Source organism: Numenius arquata, chromosome 11 (assembly GCF_964106895.1).
Source record: "Numenius arquata chromosome 11, bNumArq3.hap1.1, whole genome shotgun sequence".
In the NCBI taxonomy this organism is placed as follows: domain Eukaryota; kingdom Metazoa; phylum Chordata; class Aves; order Charadriiformes; family Scolopacidae; genus Numenius; species Numenius arquata.
The window spans coordinates 45,231,672-45,253,050 of record NC_133586.1 but is presented as its reverse complement, the minus strand read 5'-3'; the positions used below and the strand labels follow the sequence as shown (position 1 = coordinate 45,253,050).

Genomic DNA, 21,379 nt, shown 5'->3' with positions numbered 1-21,379 from the left:
TCATCTTCTCCAGGAACGGGATTCATCCTCATCTTCGTCATCATCATCATCATCTTCGTGCAGAAATAAATCTGAGGTTTCAGTCTCCTAAGATGAAGAAAAACCATACTTTTAAACAAAGTAGTCTGTGCTGTACCCTCAGAAACATGTCACCCAACACAGCGTTGGTTCTACTTTACATCAGGTTCATGTTTACCCTGTCTCTCTCACACACACAGTTACATTCCCCAGGGTTTGGGGAAGGAGCAACAGCCTCACCCCTCAGGGAAGGAAGGGACAGACAAACCTCTGAGGGAGCGGGAATAACCCCCCCCCCACACACCCCCCCCGACACAACAGTCCTGAACCGTGCTAAATGCCTGTAGGGAAAAGCCTTTAAAAGCTTCATGTGTTTGTAATTACAGGAAAGAATATCTGTAACTTATCCTCCAGCAGAGCATTAACGCTGTGGAGTAAGAAGAGCAGCAGCTGCAGACAGAGAACGTGAGGTTTATTTTTGTAGCTGACAAACCAACATCCCATCCCCGAAAGTGTGGGTTTTTTTTCCCCCTTTCCCTTTTCTAAAAACATGGAAAGTATACCTGACTATTCAAAACCAGTTACATTTCTAGTTTGCAAAATCACCTTTTATAAAATTTCAGTAAACAGAGAACTGTATCCTAGAAGAGCTCTTAGCTGTTAGATTCCTACAGGAGTGATAAGGTTTTTAACACTTTTTCATACCTCTTCCTTCGACTCCTCTTCCTCGATTTCTGTGGACACAGAGGGTACCTTCGGTTTGTACCATGAGATCTGTAGCCTTCGGTCTTTGAAGCGGGACCCCTGGTTAGCAGCCTGGATTGCATTTCAAATGAACATGTTTTCAAAGAGAGGACCGAGTGGAGAAGGTTTCCGATGGCCAGCAATGACTGGCCCCGGTGACCACCGCGCAGACGCACACCTGGATGTCTCCTAAGCCACAACCATCTATGTCAGCCCTTCCAAGAGCAACGTCACTAAACCCTGAACCTGCCAAAACAGCGCTCACTGACCGGCAACGCGGGAAGATGCAGAGCCCTGCACTGAGTGGGCGTAGACCCTTTGTCAGCAAAGGCCCATCTTACCCCTAAGGGACCAGGAGGGACCTCCCCCCTCAGTGACACCACAGGCTGTAGCCACAAATACCCACACCACTTGCCTTGAACTAGAGCAACCAAAGCCTGCTCTACTTTAAAATACAAAGGGGCACACAAGAAGTTAAAAATTCTTATTTTAAAACCAAGAAAAAAAAAATGCATTATTCTACTTACATTCTCAGCTTCTGAGCGAGATTTAAAAGTCAGAACAACACTTAATGGGGAATCCTCTTCTTGAAGGTCTTCAATATCTCCAAATTTCTGTGAGAGAAAAATCGGTTAGGAACAGTAGTAATATTCTCCTCCAAACCCATGAGCATCACGTGCTACTGAAGCACCACAAAAATGTTACTTTTTGGACAGAAAGGTGAGAGCCAGAGAAATTTCAGCTGTGTCATCCAGCAATATTGCAGCGCTTGTGCCTGTAGTTTTGGGCAAAAGCTCCTGTTTACTGTTATTCTAATAAGTGGAGCTTAATTTTGCAGGAGGAAAAGAAATATGTGTATTAATTTATAGCTCAGAAGTGAATTCAAAGAATTCACTATTTCCCTTATTCTCTTCTGCCCTTCATTGTTCTTCTACTTTAAACCCATCAAGCAAGTCCTTTAGAGCTCATTTATTTGCAAAAGATTTTCCTTTGTTATGTTAACTTAGTTATGATGCTAACAGGTCCGTTAGCTTAGCTGCAAACTAGCAAGCTGCTTGCTCTACCACGAGTTCCTAAACAAATTTAACTTCTTTGAATTGCTGTCCTGTTTAGCAAAACAGTGCTTTGCCTCTAGAGCTGGAGAGAAACCAGATAAATGGTATGAATTGCTAATCCGAAAAATAATTTGTAACCAGAGAGAGGCTGATAAGTATTTTTCAGCGTTCTAACATCTGCTTTAAATTATTGTAATGCAGAATTAATAAGAACAGGCTATTTAGCTTTTCCCATTACAAGGATGCATCAGGCAGCCATTGTAAGGCAGCTATACGACATTACATTTACACCCTTGTTAACTCTTGAAAGTGTTTGCTTATCCACAGTCTGTACCACGAATTCAGGCTGAAGTCATTGGTTTGTTTGCACTAACACAAACAGAAAGACTCGCATCTTCAAGAATTCTGTAAAACCCCAGTTACTTACAGAGCTCTTAGCACACCCCTCTTAGCAAGTAAAGACGTGTTCAGGGGACTGGTTCCCTACGTAATCTTAGATTTACGGTTTGGTCACCATTTAATGTGACCTCGTACTTACAGAGAAGTGCTGTAACAATTCATCTTTCTCCTCTTCCACGAAGCCTCCCACTGTCAGTGCTTTGGGACGATGATCCACCACCATGTGATTCAACATGCCCCTTCCTCTGCCCCCACGGCCCCGGCCTCGGCCTCTTCCCTGGGCTGGCGCTGTCTTCCCGCGACCAGTGGGCAGAATGCCTAACCGGGCGGCCTGCTCAGGGGAGCAAAGAACAGACACAGCCACCCTCAGTTTGAAAGGATTTCAAATCGTTATATATCATAAATACATTAAAAGCATCAATGCAGACAGATTCACCTCTACTTGTAACTGATTTAACTTTTTTCGCAATTCAGTTGTGTCTTCTCCAGAAGAGAGTCTCTTGTGGAAGTCCAGTTCTGCATCCAAGAGTTCCTTTTGTGCCTTAGAGGAAGAGGTGCAGAAAGAGAAAATGGAAGGGAAACGCAGAACTGTAACGTGTGCTTTTACTGTTTCATTCCACTTCTTCAGCAATACATAATGATATAGACAGATCAGTACACAAAATCCATACTTCCCTCTAAATTCAGTTTATTTTAATTGCCTCCATGCCCCTCCCCAAACCCGTTTTTTGGAGGACCCAGAATTCCCTGCTTCAGAACTGGAACAAGCCTGAACGAGCTCCATGCAAACAAGGTCACCCAAGTTCCTCCGAACCACAGCTTGCTAGGCTGTGGTTATCGCTCTCAAATTCAAAATACTGCTTGGATGCACTTTCATCTAATGCTGCTGCATTTTTAGGAAGTTGTATTAGACATAGTTACAAGAGAGAGGCAGGCAAGTGTCCTGCGCAATAAATACCTCTGTCTTGGACTTTAACTTTGATGGTGTAGAGGTTGCAGATGAAGTTTTCAATTCATCCTTTAACTGAGATATTTTTCCTGCTAGTTCTTTTAAGGTCTTCATTATTTCTGCTCTTTCTTCTGGTTTCATGGCCTTATTTTTCTCCAGCTTGGATATCAACATCTATGTATTATTAAAAGAGCAGGAATATAAAATTCCAGGTAAAACCAACACTGAACAGACAGGTATCTACAGAATGCATTTCAGAAGAAGACATTCCATTCTTACCTTCTGGCATTCTATTTGTTTTTCTAACATCTCCTGCTTCTTTTTCCTCATGTCTTGTTGCAGTTTCATCGCCTCCTACACGAGGAGAAAATTCTTTCAATCAGTAAAAAGCAGTCTGGCATCATATGTACTCATCAACATATTTTGTCCTTCAAGCTATAGAAGCGAAAACTAACAGTCTGCAAAATGCACAAGTGTGAGTGTATCTGATCCAGAAAAAAACAATGAAGAGTTGCAAACTTACTGCTGTAAAGTACTATATTAGATTTATACTAAATTTTTGCCTCCTTTGGACACCTATTAAGAAAGATATCCTATGATGCCATGTAAGTGTCTCATACCTACAGAGATTAAAACCAGAGAAACGCCTCAAGAAAACCCAGGAAACCCCCATGACGAAATGTGTCACAAAAGACACCACAAAAGGAATACTCCTGTCCCCACCATTAACCTCAGGCTGTGTTTGCAAGACAGTCAGATAACACCACCCCCCGCCATGCAGAAAGCCATACAGCAATATTTGAGGCTGAAGGTGCCTATCAAACCTTCTTTATAAGGCACTTTGATCATACACTGTCAGTTGGCCAATGAACAGCAAAGTACCTGTTTTTTTTTAAGGGCTTCTTGAACATCGTGTGGTTTAGACCCTGTACCAGGCTTCATCGATGTCTTTAGGTTTGAAGAACTGTAAACCATTTTTGAGTGGCTTGTAGGTGTAGAAAATGTCTGAAATAGCAAAACCACACACACACAAATATCTAATAGCTGAAAACGAATGCCATATACCATCACTGAGTGTTAGAGGAACGTATTCTCTGAAATACCAACACAAACTCCTGGATTTGTGCAACGAAACCAAAGACCAAGGCAACAAAACCACATGCATAAAGGCATCGGTCTAACAGTCACCTTGCTTGGAAGCAAATGCTCAGCTCAAACACTTGTTATGAGGATTTCTGCAAAAGACTCTTTCCTTCTTCATCCAGAATTCCCTTTATCCTTATATCCACTAGAGAGATTACTGAAGCTGATCTGCATTACATTCCGCTTTGCAGCCATAGCCTAACATCACACTTTCTGATCAAACACGGCAGCACAAGTCCCCTGCAGGCTTCCTGTCTCGAAAGAAGGACTTCTCCCTGGCCAAGAACACACGCTGCACAATGGTATCGGTGTGAATTAAACTGTATCAGCTTGAACCCTACGCAGAAGTATTCTATAAGCCTCTGGTGTTAAAGCACAACATCAGCTCAAAAATCACTGGGAAAACAATTAGATTCGCCAACAAAAAGCTGCCATTACATACAGGCCATCAAATTTGTTTACTGTGGAACATTGCCAAAAATGTTTTATGCTACTTGAAATCCTGTTCCTTTGTTTCTGAAGTCACTGTCCCTGTTTTACATAAACAGCCAATGGAAGCAGGAAGTGACTGACCAAGGCTGAAGGGAATGTTAGTGAGGAGGAACAGAACCAACTGGGCCAAGGCTTTAACGGAACATATGTTGATGAAGGCTGACCATCTTCATACCTGGGAATCCTCTACTGCAGCTCCAGACTGGCTCAGATCGGGCTGGTTTCCACCCGCTGCTCCGAGGCGGCGTTTCACTGGCACTTTATTAAGGACGTAGGTGCCAGAGGCCGGTGGTTTATTCATCACCTGGGCACACATCAGTAGACGTTAAAAATTGCAAGATTATACACTCCGCGTTTTCACAGCGGCGGTCACTCAGAAACACTGACCACCTTCCCTGTACCTTTGAGAGGCCGCTGTGCATGGTGACGGTGGGGGCGGTGGCCAGGGCTTGCTGCTGGAGGTGCAGCTGGTGGTGCAGGGCCTGCGGGGAGGGCTGCGGCTGCTGCGGTGGGGGCTGCTGCTCGCCCTCCCGGTGCCACAGCACCCTGATGAACCGGTTGTTCAGAACTGCCTCCGTGCTGGAAATGGCCTTCCTCGCCTCATCGTTAGTCAAGTACTGGATTAGAGCAGCTTCAGGATCGTTCTGGAAAGCAACCTAAACCAGAAGGTCATCAGAAAGTGTTATTTCTAAGGAAGAAAAATAACCTGCATTATCGAGTGGGATATGCCATGATATTAGCATCTCAAAATACAGGTAAAACATTCTATGTAATTAAGCACAAATACCTTTTGGCAAGTATCACACATACTTACAGCAAAGCCCATATACAGTAAAATAAAATAAAAGTTAAAAAGAAAAAAAAATACCAAATAGCAGCCCATGTTCAGAGCACTGCGAACTGCCCTGAGGGTATTACTGAGGAGACCCCAGTTCTGACGCCAAAGCTCTTTATTCCAACCGCCTGAAAGGAGACTGCTGTCCAAGGACATGCAATGTAAAGGTTCGTCACACTCTCAAAGAAGCAATTTTAACATTCTTGAATAAGACTATTTTTCTCTAAAAACTAATCACAGGAATAAAACTGTATCTTTAAATGCATTATTTCATTATCAAGGTGCAGAAAGCACCATGGTATCCTTTGGGCTAAGACGTAAATTATCAACTCAAAAAATACAGTGGCTTCCCAGGAATCTGTCTTTTATTTAGACATCTAACCGAGGACTTAAGAAGCACCTCTTTCATCTGGAAAAATAAATGGAAATTAAATGCTATTTTAACCATGTAACTACCTGTGTTCTGCTTATATAGTGCTTTTCCCCTTCTTATGGTGCAAGGAACACCACTGAACTGGTGCCAGTTCTAGGATGCAAAGTGGTAATAAACTGATGCATATACAGACTCTCCTGTAGCATCTTTATCAAAATCCTGGCTATGAAATACTGTAGGACTATAAGACATAAATTGTTGGAAGACCTCTTTCAAAAATTATACTTAAGTTGCTCAAAAACCTGAGCTGGTTTTGACACTGGAAGCCTTTCAAATTCAAGACCTCATGAACGCAGAAGCCAACATACTTTTACAGAATCAAGATAAAAATACAATTGAGTAGGGCAAGAAAAGGGTTCTTTGGACTTGATTACCTACTCTCCCCGTTAACCTCCATTAAGATTTCTCAAGGAACGTAGTTCAGCTGCAATATTCAAGAAGGGATCAGGGAAAAATCAAATATCCACATACAGGCATAAACCTGAACTTTGTTTTTTACCTGAATGTTTACAATAGTTCCAAATTTGCTGAAATGTTCATTGAGTTGAGTAATATTGTTCAATTCTGAGGGAATTTTTCGAACTTCTAATTTTGTATTAGTATACTGATTCTTCTTCAAAAATCCTGGCTTAGTCTGGTTGTTATTTGCTTGCCTAGAGAAAATGAGAGCAAGGCAGTGATTTAGACAGGCATACATAGGTGGCTGCAAACGTTAGCACATGTTTAACTTTTGTGTTTCTCATAAAAAGTATAGACTCTAGACATTAACAAAAAAAACCTCCTCCCACCACCAAATATTTAGTCTCCATTAGGGGGACCAGCGAATAGCTACATTCCCAGCACTGATAGCAATAAAGTGCATTCCAATTCCTCAGCTGCAGTCAATTCTTACTTTCCCAGCCAGGGTTTCTTTAACGGTGGACATTCCATGCTACTGGGAGACCTTTTCCTGCTGTCTGGTTCCAGGACAACTCTGGTCACGTTGCTGTTATTTGTAATGGGAATTGGAGGCTCAGTCTGGATGATGATATTGGCAGCTGGAGGAAAAGACAAAGGACTGCGTTATTTACCACACATCAACTGAGACATTGGAAAAGCTTTCACTTAAACAGCAAAAGAGGATGAAGTTTAAAAACATAAAAATTAGGAAGCCTTATCAAGTTGGTCAGTCTTGTTTATGAAGTTGCTTTAGAGGTCGCTTGCTCACCTAACTGAACAATTTGAGGAAAACACTTAGTCCAGCCAGCAGGGATGAGATTCTGACCTTTAAGATTAGTATTAGCTTGAAGAAACAAAGTTAAAATTTCATCTTTCTGCAGGGAAAAACACCCACAAAAATGCTGAGGAGGAAAGGAAAGAAGGGTGGGCTCCCAGACTTGGGGCAGAGTTCTGTAGCGTGGCACGGGCTGAACAAATAACCACCTGTCCTGCATTAACCCTGGGCAGTGAAAACGCAACCAAGAACCCATTCCTCCCCCTTCTGTCCCCTTGTCATCTCTCCAGCCAGTTGTCAGCAACAAACTGTTCATTAAGCACAACTACAGCATGAAATTATACTCAGAGACATTAGGTTTAAGGTTTGAAGCAACTTCTACAAACACAAAGCTGAAGCACTAGGTCACAATTTGCCAAGTATTTATTCACAACCTTTTCAAGATTATGCTATTGCTTTAGTCTCCTGTGTAGGGCAAACAGTCAACTCCTAAAAAGAAGTCTGAGTCACAAGTGAATTTTCCATGGCTTTTATACAGGCCAGAGCTCTGCTGATTACACTGGTAAGAATGAAGACTGGGCATTTTGGGGCATACAGCTTCAATGGTACTCTGGCAGATGGTTTTAGAGCAATAAGCCTTTCACACTCCTGATGAAGACCGTGAAACAGTGGTGTGAAGCGCTGCTGCCGAACACTCACCCACGCTTTACAGCGGAATGGGCTCTTAGAGAGAATCCCAGGGCCAGCAAAAAAAGCCCCAACCCTGCCTTTACGATGTTCATTAAGATGAAAACAGTAACAGCAATTTCTGCAATATTTAAACACATTCTTTATTGGATGAGTCACTGGAAGGAAATACTGAAAAAAACCCCAACTTTTTCTTATCTGCTGCGTAAGAAACATTGAAGTGTAACAGTAAACAATGAAATTTAACAACTTTTAAGAATCAGGCTGGGAAAAACAGGAGGGAAAAGGAAAGTTACGCTAACAGAACAAAAGTGTCTTAAAAGATCCCTTAGTTCTCTCTCCTAAAAGAGATCTTGTACATGTCCCCACTGAGAGACTCCATCCACATCCGTCCAGTTACGGGTTCAGTTACTCAAATGCAGACTGGGATTTCATGGGCCATCATTCTGCACTATTGTCTTTCTAGAAGCACCCAGAAAGAGCCTTCACAGGCTAAAGAGGAATAAAAACTCAGCCAATCAACAGAAAAACACTTGTAACATTCCAAAGCAAGTGATTATTTTTAATCAACACGGCTTCTTTGACTTTAATATGGTCATATCAGTATTTTAAAAAAGGTAGAGATGTCGCAAAATTGCTCTGAAATACTAGATCAGTGAGAAAAACTACTGCTTTCAGCCTGAAAAAGCGGAAAATAAGTGTTGATGGTCTTGGACAAAAATAGCAACAGCAATGACTAGAAACCCTTCCTACCTCTTGGATTTGTATCCATCTCCCCAGATGTTAGGCCAATTAGATTTGGACGCTGCGTTTGTGCTCTTGTAAAGAACTGTCGATACTGAGATCTACCAGCACTGGTAATACTAGGAGCTTCGGGGTTATAGCCATCTGGCTCATATGTATCTATAAAAAAAGGAGAGAAATGAAAGAATTTTTCAAATGAGTTTAAGACTCAGGGTTAATTTTCCTTTAAGGAAACGCATGGATGTCCAAGAGTCAGAAGTTGTTTTGGATGACGAGAATAGAGAAAAGAGGTCGTACAGCAAATGTGTGGAACCATTTAAAACCCTCAACTGAACTTTACGCCCACACCTATTTAGGCATATTTTTTGTTTAATTTTTATTTTTACTTTGATTGTTACTGTTTGCGAAAAGCACACAGGTCACAATAACTGAGTACTGCTGATGAGCTGCCTGAGAAAGCAAGGAGGTGTCTGTGTGACAACCTTCACGACATCTGACAGCGTTTCAAAGGGAGCAACAAAAGATTTAGTTTGAGCATTTGTCCTGTAGGGACTAAGATGCAAAGAGGTTTTCAGTCTTTGCTGCCCAACTGTCTAAGTTTACTTCAAGAAAGGACTTTTGGGGAAGAATGTACTTAAATGATTCCAATCAAAGAAAGCTGAGAAATCAGGTAACCTGACCAATACTTACCTATTAAATTCTCTTTGATCTACGTAGGAGTGAGATCCACTGCCTAGCTCCAGTAAGGTACTCAGGATTATTTTCATTAAAAGGGGTGACCATGAGATGACAGAATTGACTCACGTTGTTCCTCCAGCCCAAGACCCAAATCAAGGACAATGCCTTTTTCCAGCCATAAAAAGGAAAAGCTACACAAGAACTAGAATGAACAAAGCCTATGAGAAGCCTGCACAGAACCATGGTGCACCCTGGAACAGAAATGAATTCCTAGACAGGGGACTGGACAGACCTGAAGCCCTCTAAATGTCAGTTCCTTGTTCCACAGCAACAATGAAGACCCTACAATTTAAAAAAGGTGCCCCAGAATTTCAATGCTGATGGTTGAGTTTAGTTTCAGACTCTGCCGAGAACTTCCATTGACCGTGCGTGAGCTGAATCACCAGACCCTTCTCCAGGATTTGGCACACGACTGGTGCAAGAGGGCAACCAGCCATTGTACCGGAACAGCCTGAGCGCGGGATGTGGGAACGTGCACAGATGTTGTGGGGAAGAGAATTACACAGCGCGAGTAAAGGCAAGTGGTGCCCCACAAGCTCGGACAGACAGAACCGCCTGTGAGAAGGTCTGGTGCTGAAAGCAGCAGATGGGAACACCTAACGCCTGACCGCATTTGGAGATGATTGACCGATTATCTAACAAGGTATTTGAGTGACCGAAGCTCTGAAAAGTATGGAAGTCAAAGGAAGTGACATGGATCATGACCTAGAGCCCTCCTTTGAATAAAATTCAGAATATTTATGTAAAAAAAACCCAGACAGGAATAGCATAAAACAGATTCCATTATCTTATTTTGCTCACGTAGAACATGCAAATGCCATTACTCCTATCATTATCAAAGAAGTATAAGATTTGTTGGATTTAAATAAAGCAATCTAGGGCTCTCCAGGTATTTTGCTATTTCTCCTCATAAAAACCCACTTGTTAAAAAATCTGAGCTCTGTTAAGGAAGATGGACATGTCCATTGAAAGCCATCCTTTTTTTTTTTAAAGTTAGAAAGCTAGAACTAAGTTGATTCTGCAAAAAAAGATAAAAGTACTAAAGTATACAAAAACTGTAGAGATTATTGTGATATAGAGATTGAAAAAAAAATAAAAAGTCTCTCATCTGTAGTAGCCAAAACCGGACAGGAATAAAGATCAAGTCAAAGACTAATTACAGGTTTGCAGATCCATCTTTACCTACCGATGTTCTGCTAAACAGCCTGAAGATGAAAGAATCCCTTTCCTACGCAACAATCCTATTGCTGTGAGCACGGGAACCCCAAAGGAAGCTCCACTGCTCCGTCCTCAGCAGGGACAGAGCTGTGACTGCACCCAGCAAGAGCAGACCAGGCACTGACCACGGGAGAGCATTCAGACTTCTTTTTAGATTTGTATGTACTGGAGGAAGACAGAGCTAACAATTTCTAATCACACATCAACAGAGGAATTTTAAAATTTAAATCTCAAGCAGATTGTAAAAAAAGGAATGTGCTTACGTTCGGATACTGTGTACAGCAGGTTCTGGGGTAAGGGAGGAGGTAGCCTTGCTCCTACAGGTGCAAGACTGGGCACTGCACTTGTCCCAGGCTGGTCACGATTATTTATCAAACTCGACTGCGTTAATGGTGGTCCTACAATGACACCACAGAACAGATCACTAAGACTTATAACACCACAGATAAAACATGCAAACAATTCAATGCAATTTGTTTATGCCTTGCTTTGAGCGAGGTCGAGATTGTAAATATTTGCAATCCCACTAGAGAAGCCCCACTCAGGTAAGTTACTCTCATTCCAGCATCTCTTCTCTTTCCCAGAAAGGACAAAGCTTTAAGAAAAAAAGAAAAAAAGTGTCTTTTCTTCCCCAGAGGTTTATTATTGTTAGAGCTTGCATTAGCTAAAGCAGCTCCTCCTTCAGCTCTGTCACAGAGAATCAAGGCTTGCTCAGAGCAAGAGATCACATCAACAACATTTAGATTACAGTTATAAACCAAGAACTACAGGGCAAAAGGCATCCACAGACACAGAATTTGTGTAGCTGTTTCTGCTCTGTTTGCACCATATACGATACATACATTCCTTCTCACTAGGTGGCCAGAAAAGGACCATGAGTTACACCACACAACCCACCAGGACACAGCTACAAGCACCCTATAGCCATCCAACTCTACTCACTAAAAGGCTCATGCGAAGCCTAAGGATTAATCCTAAATAAAGTGATTTCTTGTCATTTGATATAACTATCACAGCATGTCCTGCGTTACCGGAAGAGAGAGTACTGAACAGAGTAACCACAGAGCTAATATTCTACTTCTTCACAGAATTTACATGATAAGATGCAGTAAGGTAAAAAAAAAAAAGGCTAACCAGTCTCAGAAATCACTGTTCATCTGAAACAGATCTTAGATGTATCATTTATCTGCTATTAAAACGCAATACATAATATAGCACAGATACAGGAATTTATAGAAGTTTTAGGAGATTAAATCTCAACATTATTGCATTAGGGGAAAAAAAAAAAAAGGTAGCAATCCAATTGTCAGCGATCAATCCCAACACCAGCAGGGTTATGGGATAATCCGCTGCCCTGCCCAATTCACCTCATTCACTTTGGATTGCTGGCAACGGCCTATTTTACAAGCAAATTTTTCAGAATTATTTTGGTGATGTTTGGAATAGCACATGGCTAGTAAAGGAACCCGAACTCATTAGTGTGAACACACACAGATCTTCCAGAACGAGCCATCATTTTAACTTGATGCCATAAAGAACCAGAGCACAACATTCTGACTCACTTGGAACAGGAAGTACAACGGGAGGGGGTGCCTGTGGATGAGCTTGTGGAACTGGCAGCCTCAGGTTCCGAGCCGGACCTGGCAGAGGGGGCAGAAGCATGCCAGGAGGAGGAGGAATTCCCGGCGGTGGCGGAGGAAAAGGAATCATACTCGGCAAGGAAACTTCATCTACTACTAAGGGATCATTTCCATGATCGAACTGGCAAAGATCACCAAGTACACAAAATCCTCGCTCTGCAAAACAAGACAATTAACAATCTTTTTAGAAAAAAAAAAAATAAAAATTTGTGGTCAGCAATACGTAGCATCTCAGTTTTTGCTGGAACTTCTTACTAAAGAAAACATGCAATCACTGACCCAACATCACATTATCAGATGACATTTCAAAATAATTAAAATTAGAATAATCTTCCATAAATGCACACAAAACCATATACGCACCCATCGTAACAGCTGTGGAAAGAAAACTCAGAAGTACCACCTGTTTTATGTTAAACACATATACTGCATTCTTTATCACAACTGTCAGTGCTTCAAATACCTGCCGAGCATATAGAGAATTGTGAACAAACCCCCTATGTTCTTATCCAGTAACTCTCAGATTATGAGGAAACTGCTTCCAGTAAGTCTAGTTAGTTCACCAGTAAAACACAGGTCATATTTTAAACCATTAAAATATAAACCATATACAGGTTTATATTTTTAATACCTTTTACATACAAGGTTTAATTCACATGCTGCTGCATTTTGACTTGCTGCCTACATTTAGTGAATACCTAAAAAAAGTCACAGAATAATTGAAACAAGGTATGAAACTGAAAACTAAGAAACAGAGACTTTACCATCGTAATCCCGACATCTTCTTTTTGGAGGAGGGTTTCTGCCAAATGAACTGGGATTGCTGTGATTGTTGTAGAAATTTGACCAGCTCTCTGTTGTGTTCTCAAGATGGTGCGCAGGTGCGATTACAGTGACAGCACTGGGAATAGACTGGGCAGAGGAATACTGTTCAGTAGATTTATTGGGAGACACAGAAACCGGGTTATACGAGCCTTCAACATCATTTCTTTCACTCTTGAATTTTGATCTCTCTCGGTGCTCTGTTTAAAAAAGAAAAAAAAGTTAGATAAACTCTTCGTACTTTGTTCTGTATATCAGAGCCTTGAAAAAAAGATACTACACAGCTATAAACGTTTCCCGAAATACTCAGTATTTTGCATGTTAAACTGTTCTTGAAGGAACTTAGTCTTTCCAATGGACTAAGAACTAAATACAATGCAAACAGGGTTTTAACTTCAGAAATCTAGAGGTTTTCATTGCTCATTCCTCTACTCCTTATTCCATTCTGGATTACAGCTTTTTTTTTTAAAGCAGAAAGAGCGGGAGCAAAAGCCTGAAACAACAAACCTACACCCTGCCCTTAACTAACAGGGTCTCCACACATGTTGAAATCCACTGCAATCTGTGCCTCTTATTTTTCCAACCGACCTCAATCAACCCTAGAAGAACCACATAGTAACCACCTTCAATTACAAAGAAACCTTCTTTAAAAATACACAGTAACAAAGTGAAAAAGAGTGTAACACTATTTTGCAAAAAGACAGATCTTTTGGAAAAAAAAAAAACCAACAAATAAATCGAGAGCTTTTGTCAACACACCCAGCACAAAAATACTAGCGACTGATATCCACCGGTATTCACCTGTGGATAAATAAAGAGGTCAGCAAAGAAGAAAACAATCCCTTTAATTATTCTACTCTGAAGAACAGCATCTTAATTAATAATTTCAGGAAGACAAAGTTCTCAAAATTTGCTGGAGCTCCTCAAGGACACCTCCAGCCTGGCAGAGGGTGCAGGAGCTCCCCCATGCCCCTGCCAGGAGCCCTTCTCCGGGAGCAGCATCCGGGGCACTCACCAGCGCTTCTGGCTGCCTCGCGGTCTTTGCTTCTACCCCTGCTGCGGCTCCGGCTGCGGCTCAACCCTCTGCTTTTACTGCGGCTTTTACTCCTGCCACGTCGCCAGCTGGATTTCTCTCTGTACAAGTCGCTCCTGTCGTAGTACCTGTCATAATCCCTCCATTTCCCATCATCTCTCTTCTTCTCTCTGGTTCTAGGAAAAAAAAAAAAAGTAGATCATGTTTATGAAAAGGGAAACTAAATTACAAAACAAGCTTGTAAAAAGACACTGCTCATCCTTCCCATCCAATCTGGACAGCAAAACGTTTGAGTCAGAATTTCCCAAATTACACAGAAAAGTGCAGAATCTCAAAGCTGAAGCATGAACTCGTAGAAACCAGTGAGGGGAGGACTAAGAAGAATTGGAAAAGTGACCAAGTTAGACGACCGAAACAGAACATGTTTTAGAAATGTTGCTGACACTGTGTGAAAAACCCCATCAGCCCCTAAAGACCCCCCCTCAGTGCTTTTCATTCATACAGCCAGGGAAAGAATGGAACTGATGACATTCCTGGGTATTAACATTTGAAAAATGCTGTCATGTTTTGGAAGGGACCAACTTCTAGTGAAGGGCTCTCACATACACAACCAACACACAGGTAACACACTGCAAACACAGAAAAGTAAGGAGGAAATCACTGTTTTTATGAAAAAACTACCTAGGAGGTAAAAATCCACAGTTAAAGATTGCCAGCAAATACAGAAGAATATATTGACATATTTCGGCTCAAAACTAACCTTTGTTCGCTGGAATCTCCACGGCTTCTCTGCGGGCTGGAATACTTCTTCTTCCTGCTCTCCCGCTCTTCTTCAACTGACTCTTGAAAATTCTGCTTGAGAGGCAGCTACCAATCAAGGATGAATATCAATATTTATTTTTTTAAATGAAGAAAATAAGACCAAGATTTAGTTCAAGTTACCGTTTTTATATGGGATGCTGACTGTATTTAAGTATTACTTGCCCAGAACACTCAGGCACTACAAGTGCCAGAGGTTGTTTCAAATCTCTCAGGTTTTTCTGCAGAGATGCCCCAAAACAAAACTACTTTGATATTTTGTTTTTAAACAGGATTCATAGAAGACAAGCTCACTCTCTCGTTCCTTAGAGTAAGTGATTCTACCAATGAGGTATTTTCTGCATCTCGTAGCTGGAACACAACTAAGGACAGTTACTTCTCCAAGTAGATACGTCACTAGATCACACTTTGAAATAAATGTTTTAAAGCAGAAACTGTTCACATGGCTGAACTAGTCACATTTCTTGCTGGCCTCAACAAGAGCAGTTTTGGAAGTCTGTCAGCTCTAACTCTACTGTGAGTCACTCTCAGCCCCTCTGTGCCATTGCTGCCTTGGCTGCCATTTCACACTGCTGATAACCTACTGTAAATTTTGGTGGCAAAAGATTACATGCAACAATCTTTAACACATTTTTTCCAATTAAATCATAAAAGAAAGCTTCCTGCATCCTTGTTTAGGATTATCTAGGGAGAATTGGTAGAAATATTCAAGACTTGGCTTGAGAGGGCTCTGGGGAGCCAAACCAAAGGCTGTCAGCACAAGCTGTATCACGTGGCATCCAGGGTCCCTTCCAGCTTGGGCTTTCCTGGGATTCTACCCTGGTTTTATTGTGTGTTCCCCACTTGCAGCAATCACATACTACCCTGAGCTGTATGACAAATCATCAAGGCCCTACTTAATGTCCTGATCCTGTAGAGCTGTCCCCTAAAGCTGTTCTAGCTTCCTTCTTTTGCCTTATACGTGGTCCCCCTTCCCAAACCCCCAGAACCTCCCTGTTCCCCCCAGCACAGCACTGGTTAAGTCAACTGAAGGTAATTCTGAAACACTTTTTATAAATTATGACAAGTACTTTGAGAATTGATCAGAAAACTATTGAAATGAAAGTCTTGTATAGTTGCAAATTATGAACTTCCATCACCAAAGCTACTGCCATAAATTGTCATAATTCTGGGTCTCATCCTCAGATTAAAAAAAAAAAAAAAAAAGGTATCAGAAAGGGGAGAAAAAACTAAATAGCAACTTTAATTTACATCAGCTGATGAAACAGGTTCTGACAAATGAGGAGCTGCATTCTGCAATACAATATAATACAGCTGTGTTTTGCTCGACTGACAGATCTCCATCTGCAATTGCCACCTTCGTGCCCATCAGCCAGCTTTAGCTCTGAGGACAGAACAGCCAACCCCAGCGAGGTCTTTCCTTCATGGTATTTTAGGCTTGCAGATAAAAGCACAAAACTGGATACCCATTTAGAGCACTTGCCAGAAAAAATGCTCCCTATGGTCCATTTATAAAGCCAGCAGCTCCTAACCCTGCAGGGCATCAGCACCCCTGGAGTATGGGGAAGGACGAGAATTTCACATATACTCTCTGACGTTACTTGCATCTTTCCTACAGTAATTAAACCACATAATCAGCCTACAGTATCTTTGCAAACTGTGATCAGAGCATATGGAAATAAAGAACATTTACTTCTATAGCAGTTTTTTCCCAACTCTGTCCCCGTTAGGGTGCTACAAACACAGAGGAGAGGCCTCTTCCCTTGGAAAATCACCAACTTAGAAAAAAGCATCTGTTTTAGACAAGAGGGAGCATGGGATTATACAATATACAAAGAAATTTAGACAACTATGGAAATACTACTTTGTTTTTCTCAGAAACTCAATTGTTTTAAATTGTCAATAAAACTTACAAACAAGATAAAAGAAAGAACTGTTGGCAAATGAATGCTACCTCACTTCTAAAGGCAATTATCCCTCAATATAGAGGCCACCACATTTCACTGATTTCAAGTATTACAGAAAACATTTAAAATAATTTCTGTTCCTCCCACAATATACAAAATTGGAAAAGGAAATGTTTTGGAATATTTTTGCTTCTTCCCCCTCTCTTAAGCCCTTCCAAATCATTATCAGCTCCTACTGCTAGGGAGCATAGGATTTCTGAATGCTGTTCATCTAGAGCAAAGGGAGACTCTACAGAGGGATTTTAGAACGTTCTTCTCTGAACGGTCATCTTCCTTTTTTCTTCAAATGAACAAAGATCATAAAGATCATTAGCCACAATAAAGTGGATTTTTCTCTCACATTTTGTTTGTTTCACCAATGTACAGGATGGCTAACTTGAAAACCAGAGGCAGGTAGGTAGAAAAAAACCAATGTTACCTCCTCCTTGACTTCTTCTTTTTCCTGACCTGCAGGCTTCGCTTCTACTTTCGGGGGTTCAAGAGACGGAAGATAACTCTTTGTGTACAGACTTTCAAAAAGTTTATCTACAAAACCTGAAGTTTCTGTGGATACAGAACACAAGAAAACATGGTTACGTACTGATTTACGGGCATTGTTAGATTTACCAGAGGAGTCCCTGAAAAAAGTCATCCAGGTGGACTGCTCACAGCAGCAGCTTAGATTAATGAGCATTAGCTCCATTCAAGGAGCTGGAATTACATTTATGGAACTTGAGGTTGTTTATTTAGACAAAGAAATTCACCAGGTACATCAAAGACAGAAACAGAGACTTTCCCTGCAATCACATTTACAACTTTGAAATGTTCTAAGGGGCAAACTTATGATGGAGGAGTAAGTCCACAGTTCCTCCATGAGCTGCTGTCAGCAGCCTCTTTACCACAATTTTATGAGAGTAAATCATTCAGTGAAGACTAATCATCAGTTTAACATTAGATCACAAAAAAAATGCACAATAACTTCCCCAGTGAGTGTCAGAATTTCAAGTGTTTAAAATCTTGCAATTTGGTTCAAATTCAATGAGAAGCTTGCAGAAGCCCGAAAGATTAATATGGAGCAGGTTGTCAAAAGTTATCAAACATCTGCCAGAGAAACTTCTGCCAGCACGACCGATACTTTAAAATGAAATTGCTAACTTTTATTTCAGAGAATTTCCTCCCACCCACCATAAACAAGACCAAGCTACACAACTTCATCATAAGATTTTTTTTTTTTTTTTTAATTTTAATCACAAGATCTTTACTTCTTCCCACTCTGTAAGAAATATTCAATTCAGGGATAACAAGAAATATTCTGAAAGCAACAATGGTGAGTCTTCTTTCCTTCTCCCCCCAGTGAAATGGAAGGCCCCGAAGGGAGGAGGCGGTGGAGAGCACGGTACCTTTTTGCAGAAAGACATCCAGCTGGTCGGCACAGAAAGCTTTCAGCTCCTTCTCTGGCTTGTCTTTCTTGACTAACGCCACGACATAGTTGGCTAAGGCTGAGGGGTCTGCGTCGCATCTAGTGAGAGAAAGAACTGCTCTTGGCTCTGCTGGAGTATGCCCAAACCCTGCCACTGTCCCAGAAGAGCCAGCAAAGGAGACCTGGTGACATGGGAGACACTTTTCTGATACCAGTGCGGCCATGCCGACAGGACTGAGCCCGCACAGTGAGTTTTCAGTGGCAGCACAACATTGCAGTTGCCTCGTGCCCCTCCTCCCACCTGACAGTGTTCCCACGCTTTTGCTCCTTCCTCAGCTTTGCTTGGGAAGAAGCACCTTCCTTCTGTTTTATGGAAAGACCCATTTCTGGGGCAAGTGAGCAGACGCCATCGTTTCCTAACTTTCTCTAAGCACAGCAACTGCCACCAAGCCTGAGTCTACCAGAGTAGCAGAGCGAGTACAAGCCACTGCACAGTTATTGCAAAGTATTAAAATGGGTTTAAAGTATTAAAATACTATTACTGTGAAAAGCAGCTCAGAAATATATCGCAAAAGCTCATTTTAAATAGGCACACAGCTACGTTCTCTACAGTTTAAGTTACTGTGCCCAACACACGGGGTTTTTCTTCCCCAAGGACTATTGCCATGTCTGCAAACTTTACAACAACCCTTTAACACCGGTAAAATGTCTGAAGGGGTGCAGTTATGAATACAGATCCACTGTCCACACTACCTAAGCCCTTATCTAGCTTCATGAAGGCCACAGATAGCCAACTTCGTGTAGCAATACTCTGCCACTAATCTTTAAACTGGATATTGCTTTAGATTCCAATTCAGCTACTAGAAAAACACTCAAAGTATTAACTAGATTAACAGTGTTAAATGATTAAGCAATAGCTCCTCATTTTGCCTCTCTAAAAAGATGCAGATGCAAGTAGGAAGGAACGGTAGGTAGGAAGCAGACGGTAGGTAGGAACCTAAAACAGTTTGACAATTCAAAGATTCTTATTTTTATTTTTTTTAAAGATTAACATTCAGAGAAGGGATTGTGTATTTCCTAAAACATTAGCTATGGAAACACAAGGAAATAGCATAAAGTATATAGACCTCCAAATAATCACAAGTAAAAAAAAAAATAAATCCAAAACCCAACAAAACAAAACACAAAAAGCCAAGCAGGTGACAACCAGGTAGAGAAAACAGAAGTCCTCAAGGAGCAGCCAGTCAAGCAGCTCTATGCCAAATTAATTTGCTTGCTGTTTCCAACATCCAATGAAAGCCACGTTAAACGTAGCAATTAACAACAAAGAAACCACAAATTTACAGATTTTACAATTCTTACACACACACAAAATGTAATGTATTTGGTGCTAGTGCCCACATGCAACTGACTATAAACCTTCAATTTAAAATAAAGGAGATGATCCATCACTTTGTGACCATTCCCGTTCCTTTCTCCTTATACTGGTTTCTCACAAGCATTACATTACGGGAGCAGGGGTGAGGTGCGTCCGCTTCTCTAGGTAAACCAATTTGTATTCCCACTCTTGAATCCTCCACTGTCTGGACCCACCAGCAAATTCTACGATTGCCCGCCCTGAACCCTCGTCTCAAGTCCCGTCCCCACAGGGCAGCGCAGACCCCGAGGGGACGCTGGCGGCCAGGCAGAGGGTTGGTTGGAACTAGGAGGGAAGGCGCAGGAGCAAGAGACACGCTCCCCACCAGACAGACTGTCAGAAAGATTCGACCAAGTATCAGAGAGACCCGCTGTCTCACAAGAGAAAAAAAAGGAAAATCACGAAGAATTTCCAAAAGGCCTGCTACTTAATGACTACAACTGACTAGTTCCAGGGCCTATTTACAGTCCAAAGACAGAAAAATATCTGTAGAAATATCAGTTAACTGTGCATTGCAAATGTACATCCTGCAACTTCAGGGGGGGTCGTAGTTGTTCTCTGTGGGGACTGCAGGGCCAGCTCGTTCCTGACAAGTCAGTGCCCTTTAGGAGACCCCTGCTACAGCCGGAGCCCAACACCCGGCCCTACCGACAGCACGGGCTTCCCAGAAACACGGCACATCTCCTTACCACGGCAAAGCCCCTCCAAGCAATCCTCTCCCCCCGCTCAGGAGCCCAGAACAGCCCCCCCGCCGAGGCTTCACCGAGCCCCGGCAGCCTCCCGCGGGCGCTGCCGGCCGTGTGCTCGCCCGTTCCACCGACCCTCGCGAACTGGCTCACGGTTCTACGTCCGGGGCTGCCTACATCCACCCTCAGAGATCGCGCTCGGCGGCCGGGCAGCCGGGCTTCTCCGGGGCGGACGCGGCCCGAGGCCGGTACGCAGGTTTTGGGACAAAAGGCCGGGGTCAGCGCGCCGGCCGGCGGTAAACCCCGGCCCTCGGCCCGAGCCTTTCGACCGCAGCCTCCCGTAACCGCAGCGGGCGCTCGCGGCGCCGGCGGCCGGGCCCTGTCACCTGCCGGGGCCCGGGGAAACGGGCTGCCCGAGCTCGGGAGAGTAGGCCCGGCGCCACCCCGCCTCGCCCGCGCCGCGGCCCCGCCGGTAGTCCCGTTCGGCGGCCTGGCCCGCCCCCGGGAGCCCATCCCCTCACGGCCCGGCCCGGCCCCTGCCCCACCGCCGGCCCGGTCCCCGTTTGCACTCACATCGGCTCCAGCAACTTGGCCAGCCACGACTTGAGAGCGTCCACGTTCTCTATGATCATGGTGGCTCCGCTGCTCCGCGCTGCTCCGCCCGGCTCCGCTCTACACCGCCGCCGCCATCGCCCCGCTGCAGCCGCTCACCCCAGCCCCTTCCCCGCTGAGGCCTACTACAGGAACTAGCCGCCAGCCCGCAACGCACCCTGCTAGGCATAGCCGGGGCGGGATCAGGCCGCCGGTGACCAATCAGACGGCGGGACTCGTACGCTGCGAGCCAATAGCAGCCACGAAGGGCCCATGGCGAAGGTCAGCGGAGAACCAACAAGCTAGGTCGAGCGAGCACATGAACCTCGGTGCGACA

The 21,379-nt window shown here is 43.0% G+C and overlaps 1 protein-coding gene across 1 annotated transcript; it reads right to left on the bottom strand.

Annotated features, from left to right (window-relative positions):
* RBM27 (RNA binding motif protein 27) lies at positions 1–21,083 on the bottom strand. The gene is made up of 20 exons (XM_074155562.1): positions 21,025–21,083; positions 18,329–18,447; positions 17,368–17,492; positions 14,924–15,015; positions 14,146–14,339; positions 13,073–13,330; positions 12,231–12,464; positions 10,932–11,066; positions 8,722–8,871; positions 6,961–7,105; positions 6,568–6,721; positions 5,202–5,456; positions 4,976–5,104; positions 4,048–4,170; positions 3,445–3,519; positions 3,175–3,339; positions 2,653–2,757; positions 2,356–2,547; positions 724–834; positions 1–87 (listed from the first exon to the last, which is right to left on the bottom strand). Exons 1-20 carry the CDS (start codon positions 21,081–21,083, stop codon positions 1–3), a joined length of 2,907 nt encoding a protein of 968 aa, XP_074011663.1.
* Positions 21,084–21,379: the final 296 nt, after the last annotated feature.